This window comes from Trachemys scripta, chromosome 8, assembly GCF_013100865.1.
Source record: "Trachemys scripta elegans isolate TJP31775 chromosome 8, CAS_Tse_1.0, whole genome shotgun sequence".
Taxonomy (NCBI): domain Eukaryota; kingdom Metazoa; phylum Chordata; order Testudines; family Emydidae; genus Trachemys; species Trachemys scripta.
Window position 1 is genome coordinate 86,416,006 of NC_048305.1, and position 22,769 is coordinate 86,438,774.

The 22,769-nt window shown below is 38.0% G+C and overlaps 1 protein-coding gene across 4 annotated transcripts in view; it reads left to right on the forward strand.

Moving 5' to 3' along the window:
* Positions 1 to 22,769, forward strand: part of LRRIQ3 (leucine rich repeats and IQ motif containing 3) — a 66,921-nt gene that overhangs the window by 3,600 nt on the left and 40,552 nt on the right. The window contains exons 1-4 of one of the 4 annotated variants that reach the window (XM_034780269.1): positions 1,441 to 1,527; positions 3,212 to 3,509; positions 6,665 to 6,988; positions 10,929 to 11,062. In XM_034780269.1, coding sequence (XP_034636160.1) covers positions 3,249 to 3,509; positions 6,665 to 6,988; positions 10,929 to 11,062 — 719 coding nt within the window. In that variant the 5' untranslated portion in view covers positions 1,441 to 1,527; positions 3,212 to 3,248. Of the gene's footprint in view, positions 1 to 1,440; positions 1,528 to 3,211; positions 3,510 to 6,664; positions 6,989 to 10,928; positions 11,063 to 22,769 lie in introns of those variants that run through there. The other 3 variants (XM_034780268.1, XM_034780270.1, XM_034780271.1) reach the window with 3 other exon arrangements.

Genomic DNA, 22,769 nt, shown 5'->3' on the forward strand with positions numbered 1-22,769 from the left:
TAATTAACACTTTTTTTTTTTAAATGAGCCTCATCACCATGGAAGCATGTCCTCTGGAATGGTGGTCGAAGCAGGAAGGGGCATATGAATGTTTAGCATATGTGGCACATAAATTTTACCTTGCAGTGCCAGCTACAAAAATGCCATGCGAATGCCTGTTCTCACTTTCAGGTGACATTGTAAATAATAAGTGGGCAGCATTATCTCCCATAAATGTAAACAGACTTGTTCCTCTGAGCAATTGGCTGAACAAGAAGTAGGACTGAGTGGACTTTTAGTTTTACAAGTTTTGCTTTGTGTGCAGGTATGTAACAAACAAGCAAAAATCTACATTTGTAAGTTGCACTTTCACAACAAAGGGATTCCACTACAGTACTTGTCTGAGGTGAATTGTATTCTGTGTTGTAATTGAAATCAGTATGTTTGAAAATGTAGAAAAACATCTACAAATACAGTAAAAGCTGTTTTACCCGGTACTTCATCAACCAGAACGCTCTATAAACCGTCATTTCTGATTTTCATTGAAATTCCGGTTTATAGTCTGGTTGGCACTGGGCCGATAGAGGGTTGGGGCGCAGGAGTGGGTGTGGAGCGCGGGCTCTGGGACGGAGTTTGGGTGCAGGAGGGGGCTTGAGGCAGCGGGTTGGGGCACAGGAAGGGTGTGGGGTGCCAGATCACCTCGGGCAGCTCCCCAGAAGCGATGACCTGTCCTGGCTGCTTCTAGGCGGAGGCATGGCAGACGGCTCTGCGTGCTGTCTCCACCCACAGGCACCACCAGCTCCCATTACACACACAGCTGTCCCCTAACCTACAAACAGTTGTTCAGTATTGATATAACCCATGTTGCTGAGAGTTTTTCTTGCCTCATTACTTTCTTTTGGATGTTATGGCTCCTGATCTGCGATCTTCATTTGTTTTTCTGAATTTATATTCTGCACCTGTAGAATCTAAACAGAGGAAAACGAAATGGTGGTATCTTTTGATAAAGTCTCACCATACACAAATCTTGCAATAAAGGAAGCCTTAAAAGTAATACAAAACTGCTATAAAGAATTTAGGAAACAAAGTATGTCATCATGAGAAAAGTATCCTAGTTCTACCAAAAAGCCAATTTTTTATCACCTAGTTATAAAGCCCTAAAAGAGGTGGCTTAGAGAGTAAATGCTGATGGACCCTAAAATATCAAAGTGCCACTGATCTGGAATTATCAAACTTCTTCAGTGATCCATTAAATACAGTTTGACATCACTATGGCAATATAGATTGGAAAAGCTTTTAAAAAAATAATTTAAAAAAATTACTTGTTTTTGCTCAGTATAAGGGATCCTTTTGACCCTTCTTAGTTTTCCCACATTACTGAGTAAATGTAGGTAAAAGATTGAAGTGCTTTTATAGAATGCATACTTATTTAGTTTTCCAGACTCCTATTGAAGCCAATAGCAAAACTTCCTTTTACGTCGGCGAGAGAAAGTTTGGATTCTTCATTAACTGTTGCAGATATAATTATACAATTTGTTTTTAATTAAGGTGAATATGCCTGCAGTTTTAGGTTCTTGGTACCATTTTCATTCTGTTCTGCTAGTTGGCAGAAATGTAATATTATTAATGGATCCCATTAATTTGCCATGTTTCATGAACACTGTATCCTTGTTCAAAAGTACATTGTACAAAATGGATTAAAACATGTCCCAGGTAATAGATAAACATTTTAAGTAAAAAGCTAGTAATAAGTGCCTCTTGTAACAGTGTAGGACCCTCAACAGATAGCCAGCAAATTTTCATGTCTTTTATTCTCTCCAGATGGAATAGTTCCTTTAAGAGAAAATTCCCATCCTTCTGAACTGGAGAAATGATTTGCAACCCTGTTTAATACTTTATTGTAGTCTTTCATTTATTTAACCCTTGTTTCCTTCACATACACCTCTGCCACATGTACTTCACCTAACTGCATATAATGAATAAAGATTGAGAGTAGAGTGGTGTCTGTTGTAACTAGTATGCACTATACTCTACAGAGGCATAGTTTTCACAGTGTGATTAAAAATGTATAATAATTTACAAGGAATTTAGGAAACTGCTGAAGATATAAAACTCATGAAAGGTTTACTGACAATAATATGATTTCTGTTCAACTGAAATCTTTGAATCTATAAATTAGATCCCTAATATTGGAGTAAAATATTTCTGTACTTATTTTTTATTTTTAATAGTGTGGCATTAATTGAATTTGATAATTCATACATTTATGTGTGCATTCCTTATGTTACAATAATCAAAGTTAAAAAAAATTGCTGAATCCAGCTGTTCTTTGCAGTTACATTTTTTTAAAAAAGATAATTTCAATTAAAGGGACATTCCTACCTTTATCAATAAAACCACATCAAATTGTGCCTAATTCCAGCAAATGTCATACAGTAAGTAGTGTTGGATTGTCTCAGTATTTGAAAAGAAAACCTTCTTAGCTGATGCAGCAAGTGGTATTGATGATTCATTAAGAAACACTAGCGGCAGGGACATTTGTGCTGCTTTCGATGCTCTCTTTTGGATAAGATGTAAAACAGAGTTGTTCACCATTTGTGGTTATTAAAGAATTCATAGAAGTTTTTTTGTAAGAGCAGGGCTGTTAGCTCTTGTGTCCTAACTAGATTGTAACTCAGGAAGTTGCATTCTGCCAACAAATTTCTCCATGCAGTTTCAATGGTTCATGTTATTCTTTGCTTTTTCCAGTCTAATTTATTGTGTTGTGTTGCTGTGCATTCTTAAACATTGCCTCTCTTCCAAAGTGGCTGCATTTAGCAGCTGATGAATTCATCTCTACAACCCTTACTCATGTTAACAGGGAAGATCAACTAATAAACAGCCAGTACATTTATGTATGTACTATTCATTAACTGCTTGATTGATTGAATACAAAATATAAAGGGTTGCATAATCAAGCCTCAGTTTGCAAAGCACTTTTTGGGTTCCTTTGGAATAAAATGTACTATATACTAGTAACATGCACTTGCACTTTTTCATTCACTTTTATGTTTTCAAATTAATCCCATAAGAGATTCCCCACTCCCCCCAACCGCCCGCCGTGACTGTGTAAAATTTTACAGAGCAAGCAGTGTTGTAACAAACAGTTGTATATTTATTTGGGGTATTTGAAGTTTTTCTTTTGAAAGTTGAATAAGTGCAATTTACTGTGTAGTCCTTCTTCTTTTCTTAGATCTCTTGTGGATGCACCACAAAGCAAATAACCAGCTATGGAGGAATTAATGGAACGCCTTGTTTCTACTTCTGAAAATCTGTTACTCAAATATGGACAAACTACCAGTCAAGCCCATGTAAAGAAGCTCAAAGATCTTGTTATAGTTCAGTTAAATGGGCTATATTTAAAGAATGTGAGACATTTGCAATACTGTGTTTTGCTTAAAGTATGCATCCTGTCTAATAATTATATTACAGATATTGATGCACTTGAATATTGTACTCATTTAGTTAAGCTGGATCTCCATGGAAATCAGGTAAACAGTTGTTTTGGAGCTATGCAAAACAGAATAGTTCAATGAAGTAAATTTATCTGTAAACTTGTGTGTTTTCCCAGTATTTCTTAGAAGCAATTTAGATTTTAAATGCAGACTTTAACAGTATTATTTGTACATAGCAGTTGCTCTTCCAGTTTAATATTTTAGATTTTTACTCTAAAAATATCTGTTCAGGAACAGTTGGTATAATCTTGGCTGCACTGAAGACAATTGGATTTTTGCCATTGACTTGAATTGGCCAGGATTTCACCCTATGTTTACCTTTTTCTAGCACAACACCTACCACAAGGGGGTTCTGATTCTTATTGGGGCCTCTGTACATTACTGTAACTTAAGTCTTAAGTAATGATAATAGCTCAACACATCTGCATATGAATTTATAAAGGTATGTCAAGATTATATAAATATAGAATTTGGTTGACTGAAGAGTGATAGCATGAAATGGAGTTTTTCCCAATAAAAATTTCCCATGCATTGTCTAATGCATAGATGTTAGCAGTGGAAAAGACCCGCTAAGATAGGCCATTTAGGGTATATCTCCACTGGAATTAGACACCCACAACTGGCCCCTATCAGCTGACTCTTGATGCGGAGCTGTTTTATTGTGGTGTAGATGTTCCGGTTCAGGCTGCAGCCCAAGTTCTGGGACCCTCCCACCTTGCAGGGTCCTAGAATTTGGGCTTCTGACAGAGCCCTGCGAGCCAGAATCAGGTGGCATAGGCCAGCTGTGGGTTTTTAATTGCAGTGTAGACGTACCCTTGGTTTTCTCCCAGTATTAAAGGATTGTTCCCTGTTGTATGTTAACGTGCTTTGTCCAGTCTAGTTTTAAATTATTAAAACATTAGGGCTTCCACTGCTTTCTTTGGGAGGCTGTTCTTTAAAAAGTGGAAGATAAATCCCAGTGAGGAAAATAGAAAGGAGCATAAACTTCGGCAAATAAAGTGTAAAAATATAATTAGGAAGGCCAAAAAAGAATTTGAAGTACAGCTAGCCAAAGACTCAAAAAGTAATAGCAAATTTTTTTAAGTACATCAGAAGCAGGAAGCCTGTTAAGCAACTTGTGGGGCCACTGGACGATCAAGATGCTAAAGGAGCACTCAAGGACGATAAGACAATTGCGGAGAAACTAAATGAATTCTTTGAGGGGGTCAACAAGCATGGACAAGGGAGAATCCAGTGGATATAGTGTGTTTAGATTTTCAGAAGGCCTTTGATAAGATCCCTTGCCAAAGGCTCTTAAGCAAAATAAGCAGCCATGGGATAAGCGGGAAGGTTCTCTCATGGATTGGTAACTGGTTAAAAGATAGGAAACAAAGGGTAGAAATAAATGGTCAGTTTTCAGAATGGAGAGAGGTAAATAGTGGTGACCCCCAGAAGTCTGTACTGGGCCTAGTCCTATTTAACATATTCATAAATGATCTGGAAAAAGGGGTAAACACTGAAGTGGTAAAATTTGCAGATGATACAAAACTACTCAAGATAGTTCAGTCCCGGGCAGACTGCGAAGAGTTACAAAAGGATCCCTCAAAACTGGGCGACTGGGCAACAAAATGGCAGATGAAATTCAGTGTTGATAAATGCAAAGTAATGTACATTGAAAAACATAATCCCAACTATACATATAAAATGGGTCTAGATTAGCTTTTACCACTCAAGAAAGAGATCTTCGAGTCATTGTGGATAATTCTCTGAAAACATCCACTCAATGTGCAGTGACAGTCAAAAAAGCAAACAGCGTGTTGGGAATCGTTAAGAAAGAGATAGATAATAAGACAGAAGATACCATATTGCCTTTATATAAATCCATGGTACTCCCACATCTTGAATACTGCATGCACATGTGGTTGCCCCATCCCAAAAAAGATATATTGGAATTGGAAAAGGTTCAGAAAAGGGCAACAAAAATGATTAGGGGTATGGAACGGCTGCTGTATGAGGAGAGCTTAATAAGACTGGAACTTTTCAGCTTGGAAAAGAGACAACTAAGGGGGGATATGATAGAGGTCTATAAAATCATGACTGGTGTGGAGAAAGTAAATAAGGAAGTGTTATTTACTCCTTCTCATAACACAAGAACTAGGGGCCATCAAATGAAATTAATAGCCAGCAGATTTAAAACAAACAAAAGGAAGTATTTTTTTCATACAACGCACAGCTAATCTGTGGAACTCCTTGCCAGAGGATGTTGTGAAGGCCAAGACTATAACAGGGTTAAAAAAGAACTAGCTAAATTCATGGAGGATAGGTCCATCAATGGTTATTAGCCAGGATGGGCAGGCATGGTGTCCCTAGCCTCTGTTTGCCAGAAGCTGGGAATGAGCGACAAGGACTGGATCACTTGATGATTACCTGTTCTGCTCATTCCCTCTGTGGCACCTGGCATTGTCCACTGTCGGAAGACAGGATATTGGGTTAGATGGACCTTTGGTCTGACCCAATATGGCTGTTCTTATGTTCACATTATTATAGAATTTACTTTTAAGATTTTTTTGTTTATATTTGGTCTATATCTTCCTTTACATGGTTCTATTCCATTAATACTCTTAAAATATAATAGATTGGAACTGGATTTTTTTTTTTTTTTTTTTTTTGGAAATAGAAAAATCTATTTTCCTTGGGTTGAAAAAGTGTCATCTACTGGGAATAAAGCCTTTGGCATGTGGCATTGGAAATGTCTTTTCAATTCATGGAGCAAAAGTTTTCAACTAGATTTGGCCTTCTGATCTTTTTTTGTATGCTGGAGATCTGTTGAGACAAGCCACAAACAGAAAGATGCTGAAAAACAAAGTTCAGAAGAAGCAAATCCAAAATTGCTGCCTAATGTGGTTTGTGGGGACTTGTGGTTTGATAGATATGTGAACTTATGATCCTGTAAATAATAATTAGCTTCAAAATGTTTAACCTTTTTACATTGTTATAGCTCATAGCCGTGATGCCCGGGGAGGGTTACGTATTTGGTGACATCCTGGTCACATCATGCAGTAGCTCTAAATAATAATTAGGGTCCAGATACAGCCCCGGTATAGTTAGTGGAGTTTCAGCTACTTGCATAGTGTATTGGTCACTGTGGCATTTTATAATTTAGGATCTAATAAACTACACAATTCAAAATTTCATTTTCATCATTATTTCAGATACAGCATCTTCCTGGCCCAACATTTTGGAAAGGCATGAAGGAATTAAATCTACTCTATCTTCATGACAATGGAATTGGAAAACTGGATAATGTGCATTCGTTATCTTTCTGTCCTAATCTGATAGGCCTCACCTTGTTTGATACTCCACTGAGTCTAAGAATAGCATATAGGCATATTGTTGTTAACAGCATTTTATCACTCAAAGCACTGGATTACTATGTAATTTCTGATGAGGAAATTGTTGAGAATTGGAAACTTCCCCCAAAATATAAACCATTTAGCCCTAGCTTTTTCCTTGATTTTTGCCATGCTTCTCGAAAGGTAAGCAATTATGTTACATCGAATTACATTAGATATTCGTTAATAAAATGTTAATGTTTTATATGACTGTGTTGCACTGATTTATACATTTTATGATAGCTGTGTTAAAACTGTGTTCCATATTTTTTGGGTAGAATAAAGCACTTATATATCAAAACAGTTGTATGTGATCAAAATGCTTAGTCTATCTATATAGTACACTCTCACTGGTTTGCCATTGTATTCTTATGCTTTCATCAAAAACAAAATTCAGTAATCTGTCATACAGTATATGAACATTTCAAACAGGTTGTGTCGCTCCCCATGAGTACCTGGGTTGTGCGGCATCTCACAACTACCTGCCCTTAGCATAGTCTTGTCTGTGCCAGCTGTAGATCAGCTCCCTGAAACCACCAGTCTTTGGCAGCCCAAGTACTACCTTCCAGGTCTCCCTCTCTCTGTACAGGTAGCGACAGGCACATACTAACCCCTGAATATTCGGTGTGTTACCTGTATTGTCCAGCCCCTTATCCAGTGAACACTCACAGAATTACCAGGGTTGCTATTCCCACAGGAACAGTACACACCAGCTCATAAGATTCAACACTTGACTTTACACCACAGCACTTAAATATATCTATAGTGAAAGCAAGAACAAGTTTATTGTTAAAGAATAGAGATTCAAGTAATAGTGAGTAAGAATATTGGAAACAAATGATTATATGTAAATCAAAATCATAACATGCTTTCTAGAGACTAAACTCAACTAACAAGTTACTGTACTCATCTGTCTAAAGAGGCTTAACTCACCCAAAATGCTCTTTAGCATTTTCAAACACTGATTGAGACCCCTTTTGCATGATGCAAAAACACTGTTCTTTTTCTTCCTAAGTAAAGGGTGCCAGGATGTCTATTTTGTCTCTCAAATATAGTCAAGCAAACCTCTAATGTACAGTTTACGATAAGATTCTCTTCCCCCACTGTATTTCTCTTCCTATTAGATCCTTTCTGAAGTTCTTTCTTATCTTCCTTACTTCGCATTCAATCAAGAGTGGTGATAGGGGACTCACTGTGAATGAGACAATACTTAATTTACACATAAACAGATAAATGCAGAGATATGTTCTGTCTGACAGTAAACAATATGTTTTTCACCTTTGCTGGTGACTAATACCTTGATACGAACTTTAAGAATATATTTTAGTATATATGCATAAATCCTTACAGTCTACCTGTGCATACCTTTAACAATAATACTGATGACCAGTATGACACCAACTTTCATTTGAGACCTCATATGACATTCTTTAGTGAACAAGAATATATGTGCTAAAATCAAGTGAGTCCAGCAACCCCTCTGCACTTGTCAGTTGGCATTAAGAGGTTCTTCGGTCACACAGGTTAAAACTTGACACACGTATTTAAGAAAACCTCTCGATTAGTACCAGCACATAGGACAATAAGCATTGATTTGCCATACGATACTTCTAAATGCACAGTGGCTATGGATAATAACTGCACCATGTCAGAAACTCATTCATCCAAGCTAATGTCTAAGGTTGATGACTAATGTTTTGTAAATGACTGTTTTACTTAATTTTATTATATCATATACCATTGAAATAAATCTGCTGCTTATGCAGATAATTTCCAGAGTCTATTTATAATCAATAACTCATTTTTTCCCTCTGCAATGTGCATCCTACTGGTAGTTAAAAATGATAATTCTTTGAAATTTTTACTTGAAAAGTAATGGAAAAATTGTGTTATAAGAAACACCACACTTTTGTAGTAAAATAGCACAACACTGACTTCATAAAATAAATCTGTGGTGCAGAAATGTAATAATCATGTATTACATTATATGACGCAAAAACTTCAATATCATTTACTATTTCAATAGGACAATTAGCTGCTGTATCACAACAAAAATTGAAAATATAGTCATATATTATTCAGCAATGGTGCTGAGCCAAAACCCTAGAGCTGAACAACATTGAACTGGGGTAGATTTAAGATTCTTATCTGAATCCAAATATTATAGTTTGTTCTCTTGCACTGTTGCTATGGAACATGCGCCACCTCTCATTTTGTGAAAATAGGTATTGAGACAGTGGATCGGACCATTAGACCATGTAGTTTACTAGTCTCTCTCTCTCTGACAACAGTCAGTACTAGATGGTGCATGAATGTTTCTTCCTAGCCCCCATCAATTAGAGGTGGATTTTTGCAGTGGGAGACAAACATGTTAAACCCAACTAGACACATGAATATTTTCATTACAATGCACTAGAAATTAGGTGCAACTTGGAGCTGTGATGATCAGAGATGTGCATAACTCATCTGTACTAAAATAAAAATAGATTCTGTCTTCCTACAATACTTTTTGCCTAACATAAAATTTATAACTTTAAAAAAATTGATATATGCTATTAGTTAAAGTGGTTTTTGAAAACACAATCTTTGCCTTAAGAGGAATAACTTTCAGAGGTGGTTTTTGATGCTCGTAAACCCTGCATTTCTGAAGTTCCAAAAGCATAAAAAGAATCCCAAAGGTGACAAAATATATTTGGATGAAAACAATATGGGGAACTTAAAGTATTAACATATCTTGAGAAAAAGCATTCAGTAAATGCAGACAATAGGAAAACCCCTCAAGAATGTTATTTTCCCCTCCTCCTTTTGGAACTATTTTAGTGGAGATGGGACTATGTCTTACTGAAGGTGGTAGCAAAAGGTTATAATGACAAAACATTTGTGCAGTTAACTTCACAGCTTCTTTGGATGGTTTACAATAGAAAAATTAAAAACAGTAGAAAATGTAACCTTTCAAACACCAAGCTACTGAATGGAGTGATACCATTTGATTTCATTGGCACTACTCACATTAGTAATAGCTAGAGTATTGGGCCCTGCAATAGGAACCAGTTCTATTTTTGGGAGGGATAGACACTGAAAATATTATCGTCTATCATTTTTTTTCTAAATTATACCTAGGATATTGTAATAAAACCATGGTTGAAAATGTTTAATGTGCTTTTATATTGAAATCTGTTTGAAACCCACCCATATAAGGCATCTTTCTGATTTAAGAGACCTCTTCTAAGCATATCCAAATGTACTATGCATAATTCTTCTCCACTTATGGTAGAAGACCACCTCCATTAAACAACCAATTTTGTCAGTCCGTTTGAGTAGCTGCTGAAGATATGTTTGATTCTAGTAACATTTTCTGAATTTGAATGTTTGTAACTGCTGCAGGCTGTATAAAGTAGCAGCAACCTGTATTTTAGGCCAACTCCTTGTGGGTTTAGGCATAAACAGTTTAGTAGATGGAGCCTTTAGCTCAGAAGAGAGAGAAAATTTTGTGAAAAATAAGAAGTATATTTTTTTCATTTTAGGCTTGATGAAGTAGTATAGAAAAGTGAGCTGTGTCTTGTTTTACCTTACTTTTTATTGTATTTATAATCAAACTATATTCTCATTTTCATAATTCCTAATAATTCATAACCCATTCAGTTATTCAGATATTTTACTAAAGAAAGAAAACAGTATTTTTCATTGTCCTACAGTAACAATAATATTGTAATAATGTAGGGTTATCTTTATGTTCATAGCGCTAACTGGCTTTTCTGTAACTTAAAATGAATTACATTTCTACAATAGGCAGAATAGTCTCACCAACAGGTGTTTGTTTTATATGGGAAGGAGGGTACTGACTCAGCTTCTGGTTATAAATTATTTCTCAGCTCTGTTTCAATAAAAATTGACAGTTTTTTATTCTGCTTTTGTTTTAAGTTTTCTTCAAGCAAAATACCTTGCTCTTCCCCTTCAATTGTTAGCTATGGAATGAAAATTAAAATAATAATAGTTTTTAAATACATTGTTTCAAAATTATATATTAGAGAAGTACAGATTTTAAGGCACAATATTCAACATATTTTCATTTGAATTCATACAGGAAGCAACCATTGAGGAGGAGATAAATGTGGTAAAAGATATCATTGCAAAAATCAATCATATTCTAGCTCATCACTCACCAGTTGTGATTGTTCAAAGATGGATAAAGGGATATTTAACTAGAAAAAGATTTGGGTATGTACATTTTTTTATTTAATTTTTTCAGGATGGAAATGGAGATTTTTTTTTTAATGCAGAAGAATAAGTACATATTTAGAAAACCTATAAAATACTTTATCACAGTTGTAATCACTTTATATAGCACGTAAATATTTAAGGACAACCAAGGTATAGCCAGGAATGATATACCTGTGGCTATTCCAGAAATAAAAAAAGGTTCTGCGTGCTTACAATATACAGTATTTGAAGAAATCATTCAATAAAATTCTTCTGTGTTGCTTGATGGCTAAAGTGCAGAGTCTCTGAATGTGTCTTTAGTTTACTGTATAGCAATCAACTAAATGGCATAAAGCACAGCTTTCATAAATAGTGTTTTGCACTGCAAATAAAATTTCTAGTGCATTATTTATTTCTATTCTATTTTCATTTTATCTTAATCTCTATATATCTTACAAGTTGATTGAACTTTCCTGTATGATGTAAAATAAATTCATTTTCATATAGAGTTGTCTATACATCACATCTGTACAACCCAGCCAATCAATAATAATGATAATAAGGACAAGATGTTTGGTACTTATATTGTAGAATGTTCACTTGGATGATTGTGCCAAAAATAAGTATATCAGGGGTTTTGTCATTATGCAAGTGAGCCAGGCTAATGCTGAAAGTATTCACAGCATTTATTCACAATTGTTCATTTTTACTATTTGCTGAAATAATCTGCTCTCAAATCATACTCTCACAGTCTGATTCTACACCTGCTCTGAATCGATAATGGTTGGAAATTGCAGCCTAACCTGGAAAGTGTTGACAGAGCAAATAATGCCCACCATGCATGTCTCTTTGGAAAATGGTCAAAGAAAGAAACTGTAAAACATGAAGCACTAAGGTGGCAGAAGTCTTTTTATTTTAAATGTGATTGTAAAATGTGGGTATTATCTGAGAAGTGAATCATAACAATATCTGTATTACGAGAGAATAAATTATTTTGATTTAAGCACTTGGTTTTTAAAAATTTAGTGAATCCAGTGTCCCACATATTGGAGGACATATCTCCTTGATGTGGGTCTGCTAGAGAGCCAACTCTTCCTCAATCTTCCAGAGGTATGGAAGGTTTTGACCATAAAAGGAGGAACAGGATTTGGGAATCCAATAATGGTGTATACCTCCGGCCTACCACAGAGTAGAGTCCTGTGTGGAACTATTATTTTTAATCCCGCTCTTGTCCTGCGCCGCAATACCCAGTCCCACCCGCTCCTCCATTGTTTCTTGCATTTTATTGTACTCCCACTTGCAAAAACCTTAGGTCACGCAAATCATGCAAGAGTGACAGATTCCCTCATGCTACAAAAAACCCCACAATGTTAATGTGGTTAATGTATCATGCAGGAAAAGCTTTATCTGGCATGTTGGGGAATGGGGGGTTCTGGTTAGTCAAAAATTCCAATTAACTAAGAGTTACACTTATGAATGGAGGGAGGGAGTTTGGGTGCATGAGGGGATTTGGGGGAGGGGATTGGGGTGCAGGAGGGGTTTTGGGGTGCCAGATCCAGGTGGCGCTCACCTCGGGCAGCTCACAACAAGTGGGAATATGTCCCTGCTGCTCTTAGGTGGAGGCATGGCCAGGAGGCTCTGCACACTGCCTCCATCTGCAGGCACCATCCCCATAGCTCCCACTGGCCATGGTTCCCGGTCAATGGGAACTGTGGAGTCAGCGCTCAGGGGAGGCTCTGCCTAGGAGCAGCAGGGACAGGTTGCTGCTTGTAGGGAGCTGCCTGAGGTGAGCGCCGCCCGGCTCAGAAATCAGAGATATTAGAAATGCTGGTTTCTAGAGCTTTCCAGTTGGTAAAGTGCCGGATAACACAGTTTCTACGGTGTCTATTGTGACAAAGTTCCTCCTCTATCTTGGTGGGTCCTGCGCTTATTGGCGGATTTTCTTGCTTCAGAGATTTACCATGTGGGTTGGGGAACAGCCCAGAGACCTTCCCCTCTGGGAGAACCCACAGTCCAGGTCAATTGGGAGGTTTGGGGGGAACCCAGGCCCGCCCTCTACTCCGGGTTCCAGCCCAGGGCCCTGTGGACTGCAGCTGTCTATAGTGCCTCCTGTAACAGCTTCATGACAGTTACAACTCCCTGGGCTACTTCCCCATGGCCTCCTCCAAACACCTTCCTTATTCTCACCACAGGACCTTCCTCCTGCTGTCTGATAACGCTTGTGCTCCTCAGTCCTCCAGCAGCACACTCTAAACTCCTTATACCACTTGCTCACAGCTCCTCACACTTGCCCCACAAACTGAAGTGAGCTCCTTTTTAAAACCCAGGTGCCCTGATTAGCCTGCCTTAATTGATTCTAGCAGCTTCCTAATTGGCTCCAGGTGTCCTAATTAGCCTGCCTGCCTTAACTGGTTCTAGCAGGTTCCTGATTACTCTAGTGCAGCCCCTGCTCTGGTCACCCAGGGAACAGAAAACTACTCATCCAGTGACCAGTATATTTGCCCTCTACCAGACTCCTGTACCCCACTGGTCTGGGTCTGTCATACTATATATAAACAGAATTCACACACAATTTTTACCACCAAAAGAATAAAAGAATTGTTGCTTAAACTATGTAAAAATACTTTCACTCCTGTTATAATAGACATCAAATCTCTTTTTATTCCTCACTTAAATTTAAGTATTAAAACCTTTATTTAAAATAAAGGAAAAACTTCCTGTAAATTCCTGAAATTCTATTTATGACAAACTGATGAGAGATTTAGTATTTTCCCACAAATTACTGCACTCTGTTTTTCCTCCCACCCACCCTATCCTGCCTCCAACAAAGTACATTTTACCCGATTCTGCTATTATGGCAGCGGGTCATGTGGGACCCACAGGATCCCAGTCCTGCTGCTGGGCTCTACCGCTGAGCTCTTTTCCAGGGATTTTTCCTGGGTGCAAGCATATAGCATTTGGCAGGTGATAGTATGGAGTGGACTAGTTGAAACTTGATAATGTGACTTCGCAGCATCCTCCACTGAAGACCACTAACACATCAGTTTAGGGAATATTGCAGACCAGAAACAGGCATAGTGCAGATTCCAGTCATTGGCCTTGATTTGAAATTAGAGATTTGGCCTGTGAAGAAAACTCTCTTCCCTCATACCATTTTGTCATTAAATATTTATGGAAATTTAAAATAAAGTGAAAGTACACAGATTAACCATCAACTGGCAATCAGTATGACTAATCTGTACATACTGTCCATACTGTCCATACAATATTTTAATTTTTTAAAAATCAAGTGGTTTTCCCCTCCGCCCCCAAAAGTGCCTAAAGGTGTACATGCTATGCAAACAAAGGAAACAAAGTATGCATAGCTTAAAGAACTAATGGCTCACCCCATCCAAACCAGGTCTCAGTTCAATAATAAAAAGCAACATGCCATTTAAAAAAAAATCCTCATCAAACCAATGAAAAATCCTGAACAGTTACATGAACCTTGCAGTGTTCCCTAATGGTTAACAACTTGGGTTCTGTCAGGCCAAGTGTAGAAGTGACTTTGAGAATCAAGCACTATTTACAGAAATGCCCTGCTATCTGTCTGTCTCTTCTAAATCACATTAGAGCTATTAGAGCATCCCAGTGATCACAGCTTTAGTAATATCACAGAGGGAAAGAGGCCCTTGGGCTGCGTGGATCCAAATCAATTATGACTTTATATGTAAAAGCCTGAAATTCTACCAAGAAATTAATTGGAAGCCAGTACAGCTCATTCATGTATTCTCTGTGTGAGGCATTTCTTAATAAATGAGTGAGCATCAATATTCTTCATGAACCTAAGTTTCCAAATAGTCAAAAAGTTCATGTAATTGAGATATAGAAAACTTTCCCCCCACTAATTTCAATTTGAGAAGAAATTGACAATGTTATTGTTTGGCACATTTCAACATCTATTGATAAATTTGGATGAGTAGTTAAAAGGTTTTTAAAGACTCCCTAGTTAAAATGCTTTCATTAGAATGAGTGGGAGCATGAAGACTTTAAGATGACCAAGCAGTTCTTAGTCCTGAATCAGTGAATTTACACTGTCCATTGGTATTTGCAATGGTATTTTTAAGTTCCTGAGTTAAAAGAACTGCAGCTGTTGTTTTTTTCATTTTAAAAAAGTGAAATAAAATGCAAAAACTAGTAATTGTGCATTGTTGAAGTTAGATATATCAAGTTAGGAATTTTCAAAAACTAAGCTTGCTTCTGTAACGTTAACTCAGCCACATTGCACATATGCAGTGTTTTCTATTCCCATTTCATTTGTTAAATGTAATTTAACTTATTTTTGTGTGTTAATGTATACTATAATTACAGCATATGCAGCATGGCAGAGTTTATGTTTTAGGAGCACAGTATATGTTGTAAATTCTGAATTTTGATATGTTCTTCAAGTTTCATGTCTCCTGGCAGAAGAAAGGAAAACAAGTTGCTAACAGAAATGTTTTAATTCCCATGGCTTTTATTCTAACTCCACAATAATTAATAAAAGAGTTGTCTGTAGTATGGAGTAGTACTATACAAAAGAAAACAAAATATTCATGCAAAAATTTGGCATGCTTAATTTAAATACCAATAGCCCAAACTTTCTGTTTGTAGATAATGGGGAAGGAATTTAGGAGCACAATATCAATAGAAGTGTGTGTATGTGCTGTGGGGATGGAAGTTTCAGTCTGTAAACTAAATAAAAATAAGTTAATTTTAAAACAAAACTATTGGTACACCAAATAACCCCTTTCCCCCAACTCTTCCAATTTAAAGTATATATACACCTTATTTTAAAATGGTATTCAAAGTTGACTGTTTTCTCCAATGGGAAACAATTCTCTGTCTCACTAGAGCTTTCTGACACAAGGACATGTCAGCCATGCTGAAATAAATAGCCATTTTTGACATAGAAACATGGACATTTCCACAAGTATTTCTTTAATGCTCTTTGTTATTTTTGAATGTTACTTATTTAGGCAAAGTCAAGTTTATTAATTTAGAACCTTTGCTTTAGCAAAATAAATTTTTTTTAAATCAACACAACTTAGTAAAATAAATAAAAACACAAGATTGGCCCTTCTCCAAGAATCAGTTACATGTTTTAAGAATGCTCCCACCCCCATCAACATATGAAAATAAGATGATAAAGGTTAGAAATTCATTGGTTCATTTAGTTTATAAGGAACCTTTCCTTCACATATTTTTTTTTCTCATTTTTGCTGCCGATGAGGCAAATAGAGCGACAACCCATATAACCAAAACATTTTCATTACATAGTGAGTATGCAGTTTTTGAGCTGGTGTAGCGAAAGGCTTCTAAGGGTAGGTCTACACTTACCTCCGGGTCCGGCGGTAAGCAATCGATTTTCTGGGATCGATTCCGGAAGTGCTCGCCATCGACGCCGGTACTCCAGCTCGGCGAGAGGAGTACGCGGCATCGACGGGGGAGCCTGCCTGCCGCGTCTGGACCCGCGGTAAGTTCGAACTAAGGTACTTCGAATTCAGCTTTGTTATTAACGTAGCTGAATTTGCGTACCTTAGTTTGAAGTGGGGGGTTAGTGTGGACCAGGCCTAAGACAAGTTATGGAGGTAAAAAGAAAGTAGATCTTCTGGTAAATCTTCAACTTGGCCAGACCCACATGGGCAAAAATGATTTTGTCTCTCAGTTCCAGTATACCTCCTTTCTAAATAGGCCAACTGCATAGGTAGAAAATGGAGAACTGTAAAGGCCCTCTGTAACATATCGTTGTTCAAAATAGCCAAATATTCCTCACAATTATGATTGTTCTTTAGAGGAGGAAACCAAGGGGACATATTTATATTATGGATGACTGACATATCCAGATGTATGTAAATATCTTTTATTCTAAGCTTAATTACGGATTTCACACTCTTGCACACAGTCCTAGTCAGGTTCTGAGAATCCCAAGGAATGGGCTTGCAAAAACCAGAGGAATTCTAAAGTTTGTGTCTCGTTAAGATGTTCCTCCAGATTTTACCTTGTTAGGTGCTCTAAATTTATATGCAGAATACACAGCCTGTAAGTGCTATAAATGTATTGAGCTTTGATCAAAGTAGTGAATTCTCTTACCTGTGCCCTAAGTAAAGCAGGTGAGCTGTAGGTTGGGAGGCCAGGCATTCTTCTTAAAAATTTGTTTTGCACAAACTGTTAGCAATTAAAATCTCTTCAGCCCCAGATTTCCTAACCATATAATATTTGGGCACTGACTTGAGCCAGCCACTGCAATTAAATTGCCCCCATGGACATGGATGAAACGAAGCACTGCTTGCACATACCTTAAGGCTCTCCTCTGTTTGTCTCAGTGATCATTATATGTAAAACAAATATCAAAAAGGTGGGGAAAAAACGGACCTGTTCAATATAACGTCCATCAGTCTTCCATTTATCCTGCTTTGGTCTGTAGACTGTGGCCAAAGGAAATTACTTGAGTTTTCTTATAATTTATGGTCAGGCAAAAAGCTAAAATCCCATAACATATGCTTCAAGTCCCGAGGAGTTTGGGAAAGCAAAATCCTGTCATCTGCATAAGGAAAGATTGGACACAAATCAGTCCAAAATTTTGAGGGTAAACAACTGTAACTCTTCTAAAATAGCCACAGCCTCTTTAACAAAATAGAAAGGAAAGGGGCCAATACATTTACCTGGTGGACACCCTTTGTGATGGGATCAGTTAGCTTACCTTTCCACTCTATGCTAACTCTGGCCATTGGCTGTAAAGGGTTCTCAAAAGATGGAGGAAAACTCCCTGTACTATTTATATTAGTAAATAATTTTGCTACAACAGGTCCCACCAATCAATATTGTCCTTGTAAGCTACTGCTAGGATAAAATCCTCCCCAGGAGCTTTGTTATGGCATTTTTGGTTGATCAATATTCTAGCTTCCCTGGTGGAGACTGGGGCCATTCTAGAGATGATGAGGTTCACTGAGATAGATCATAACAAACGATTGATAGATAGAATGTCATTACAAAAGGCAGAAAAATGTGGGACTCCCAAGCATGTTTGGTGTTAAGATTGAATCTCATTCCCACCAATTCCAAAATAAAGATGATTTTTTTCTTTGAGGCAGCAAGTTCAAATTCCTTCCAAAGGGCCCTCTAATCCAATTTTTTTCCCAGCAATTTTTTATAGTCCCCTCTAAGGTTAAATAATTTCTTAATAGAATCAGCAGAACCATTGTTACTAACTGTCCTTATATTCTGAACAGTGTCTCATAACAGAAGCAATCCAAGTCATAGCACATTCTTCTGTCTTTTGAATGAGGAAAATATCCCATTTTTGCTGGTCAAGTCATCCTGTAATTTTTTAAATAATCTCAGTGAATATGGTGTGGGCTTGTGGGTCATTAAGGTCCAAAAGCTGGTTCTCCAAAGCTAACAAATAATTGGATGTGAGTTTCTCTCTGATTTTAGACTTGGATTCCACTTAATTTGGCTTGAGTTTACAGCTTCAAAATCAGGGGTGAGATACAATTTATATGAGGCTAAAGTAGTGAAAGATCAGAAATGCACCCACATAGCAGTTGATGATCACTGTCTGGTTTAAAAGCTCCTATAAAGTTGAGAAACAAGACCATTTTAAAATAGAACTGATTGATTATATCACACTGCTCACTCTAGAAGAGGTGCATGCGAAATAACCTTTCAGATCATCACCTCTTCTATTATTCAAAACCTCGAGCCAAAATCTATTTAAAATTAAAAGAAATGTACATTGTGGGATATATCTCACCCTGTCCATAGAATGACTAGGGAAAAATAAAGGCAACATCCCATTTATTGAGCTGGACGAAAAAATAAAAAAAAATCCTTATCTCCAGGGCCTAGTTAGGCATTAAAATTTCCCCAAAGCACAAAGATTGGTAATGGAAACTTTTCCAGAAGCAGTTTAATGAGAGATTCAAGCTCTGCTGACAGACTCATTATAAAAAGGGGAAACCAAAGAGACCAAATAAACATGCAGGACTAATAGAATAGATTAATCTGGGAAAATATTATTGTAGGCCTGAAAACATGGATTGTCAGGTGTTAACTGGCTAGTTATGACATTTAATTTAGTAGAAATCAGAAGGCCAGACCACTTACAGGTCTACCCCCTTTGCACGCTTAATACCCCCTCTAAAAAGAGTCGAAGCCCAATAGCTGAAAGCCAAGTTTCCTGGAGAAAACTAAATCAAATTGAGATAAATACTTCCTAAATTCCAAATCCTGGGATTTACTTTTAAGTCCAGTAATATTCACTGAGACAATTTTGATAGGAGTTTTACTGGAATCCAAATTGGGTCCATCTAATCAATCCACCTCTCTCTTTCTAGGGCCTCATTACAAACCTCTATTCAAGATTTGATAGAAAAATACTTGTACCTTCACTTAAAGGCAATATTGATAAATGTTATGCACAGTTGCTCTTATGGTTCCTGATAATGTGAGGCAATATCCAGTAACTTTTTTCCTACATAGAGCAATTGATCATTGTGGGTACTCTCTGAAATATAACAGCCATCTCACCTTGATTTATCAGAACTATTCACTGGCCATTGTAGTGAAGAAGTATGAGTTAATTGATGTAAGCTCTGCTCTCAGAGGAAAAGTTGGCAGAATTCCCTGTTCCTTACCAACATTTGAATTATTATTGATGGGTTAGGGAAGCTGTGGTCTAGAAATGGACTGAGTGTGAAGCTGGAAGTTAGGAGACTGGGTTTCTACTCCAAACTTTGCCACTGATTTGCTGTGTGACTTTGGGCAGGTTACTTAATCATACTGTGCTCCAGCTTTTTTCTCCATTTGTAAAATGGGAAAAATACCTACCTTTTTAAAGCACTATGAAATCTATGTATGAAACTGCAAAGTATTATTATTAAAGGAAAATTTTGTCCTCGGTTACATCCATGAGATCCCAACAGACTTTGGTGATGGGTCACGTGGGTCATTAAGGCAGAATTTGGTTCTAAGCCATTTGACTTCTATCCTTCTCTACTCTGGCAAAGTAATTGTTTCAATTAGTAGATACTTTTTTTTTTTTGGCTTAATCACTTCTTCACTCAAGTCTGTTATGAAAATATAGAATGCTGCATCTTAGTTCTCTAGATACTACATATTTTGGTTTCACCTTGTTGTTTGTGTGTTTTATTTGTGTCTTTACAAGGCTTGTGACAATTTGGATTCATTCTCTTACTCTTTGTGTTCTTGTAGCAATGATTTTAGTGAGCCTTGAACTTTTGCATAGTTGGCATTTTAGCACACAGTTGTTCTTCTATCATTGTCATGATGTAGGTTATATTCTCATTGTTTTCTAGAACAGGGTTATACCTTTAAAGTTTTTATTTATCATTTGTGATGTCTAGAATAAGAATGTATTCATGGATCATCAAAGCAATATTACATCAAAAAGGAGAAAAACTCTTCTCCCTGAATGTTTAGATTATATTTCTGAAGAAAATACATCTATCCAACAAGAAACACAAGGAGCTTCAAAGGGACTAGGTGCATCACATAGAATTTACTACTTGTAATTCTCATAAACTTTCGATTGCTCTTACATATTTATGCACTCTTCCCTGCCTGCTTATCTCTGGAATGAAAAAGTGTTCTCCTGAGATATTTGAATGAATGCAATGTCAAGTACAATAAACCATAGGTAGGCAGTTCTTATCCAGTTCATGATTTCATAGAGAAAGACCAAAGGCAGGCCCTATGCAGTAGATACAATATTAAAATAGTGAAACACAGACAAATATAGGTTAGTTTTGAGACTAGACAGAAAACAAAACAAACAAATCCTACACATCACCCTGAATGGCTTAGTTCACTAAGCCTCAGCTTCGAATATAAAGACTCTATAGATCTCCAGTTTCAAATTACAGTGGGGTCAATTTTGTTCTTCATCTTTCTGTAGTAGACAAGATGAGTAGTGTACTCTCGGTGTGATTTTAAAATGACACATTAAAAACCATGATCCTGTTTGCTGTGTATGGCCATAAAAGAGCCCATGGCATCTTTTATAAGACTAGGAGTTTCCCACAGTTGTTTTTTTATTATTTGTATTACGATAGCACTTAGGAGCCATAGTCATGAACCAGTTTACAGTTCCTTGCAATCAGTTGTACATCTGTTGGTTACTGCTCTCCAATACACAACTGTCTAGAGAAAAATGTGTAGTAATAACATTGCACACTCCAAGACCTTTTTTAGGAATCCTGAGCTCCTTATTGCATTCTGGAGGACTAAGATGATGGTACCACCCATGCTATGGCATAGTGCCATCTTATGGAAACTGAATGTATCTATAAGGAACTACAGAGGCAGAAGGAACTAGTATAGAGACATGAAGACATTCCGGTTAAATTCAGGTCTCATGGAAGTCAGTATTCGGGTTCCCAAGGCCTTAGCTCTCCTTCTTTCCTTTTTTGTCTTTCTACCTGTCTGGGAGTGGAGAACAAATCTGGGGATATTTCAGAGAAGATTGGGGGTTGACAGTCTGCTGTGGATGCCTCATCAATTTTAGGGTCCCCATCTTTCTCCAGTCCCCCTACTGGGAGTAAGTTTCCAAACCCTGGGAAGTCCCTCCCTATGAGCACTGGGTATGGGAGTTTAGGGACTACACCTGCTGCTACCTCAGTAGCGTTCCCTTGGATCTCGATTTTTACTGGCATGGTGTGGTAGTAACTAACTGTCCCATGGACGCATGTTATCCCCGTACGTTTAGCCTGCAGCAGCTGACTACGCTTCACGAGCTTCCCTGAGATAAGCGTGATAGCATTCCCCGAATCAACCAGTGCCGTGGTCCCTACCCCATTTAGTTTCACTGGTCTGGTATACATATGTGGGGTTAGTGAGACCCCCACAAGGTGGATTAAGGAGCATGGATCTGCCCAGTTCCCCAGGTTACACTGCATAGACTCCTCAGCATTGGGACACTGTGCAGCTATGTGTCCCCACTCCCCGCAGGCATAACATCTGTATGGAGCCCTAGGCATTCCCTGGTCTCTCAGTTTGGGCAGTCTAAAATCATGATCCTCTGCTCCCTCAGTGCTCCGACTCTTTGTGGCCTCTAATGGGCCTTCAGCCTCTCTCTCTCTCTCACTGGGACCAGGATTTCACCATTGGAGTTTATGGATTCTCTGAGTAAGTCACTGAATTTGTCCTAGGCCCTGCATTAAGATTCAGGGTAACTACTGCTGATATCTGAGTCCAGATAGTTCCATCCTTATGAAGAGTGACAGATTCTGTGTGGGAATAGATAAAGTTTTTCTCTGGGAAGGTGACAGTTTCCCATTTTTCATCTAAGAAAAAGTCTGTGGACTAAGCATTCCCAAAACATTAAAATGATGGAGCTGGTGGGGCTGGTGTGGTTAGGTATGCTTTAGTGTCAACCTCTGCTATATTGAGAGTCTAGGGTTACCATACGTCTGGATTTTCCCGGACATGTCCGGCTTTTGGGGGCTCAAATCCCCGTCCGGGGGGAAAGCCCCAAAAGCCGGGCATGTCCGGGAAAATCGGGAGGGCTCGGCCGGGGCCTCTTTGGCCGGGGCCTGGGTCGCAGTGCCAGGCCGGGCTGGGCGCGGGGCCGGGGGCACGGGGCCGGTCCGGGCCCGCGGGGCCGGGCCGCCAGGGGGTGCGCTGGGCCGGGGGGCCGGTCCGGGAGCCGGTCCGGGGTCACGGGGCCGGGAGCCGGTCCGGGGCC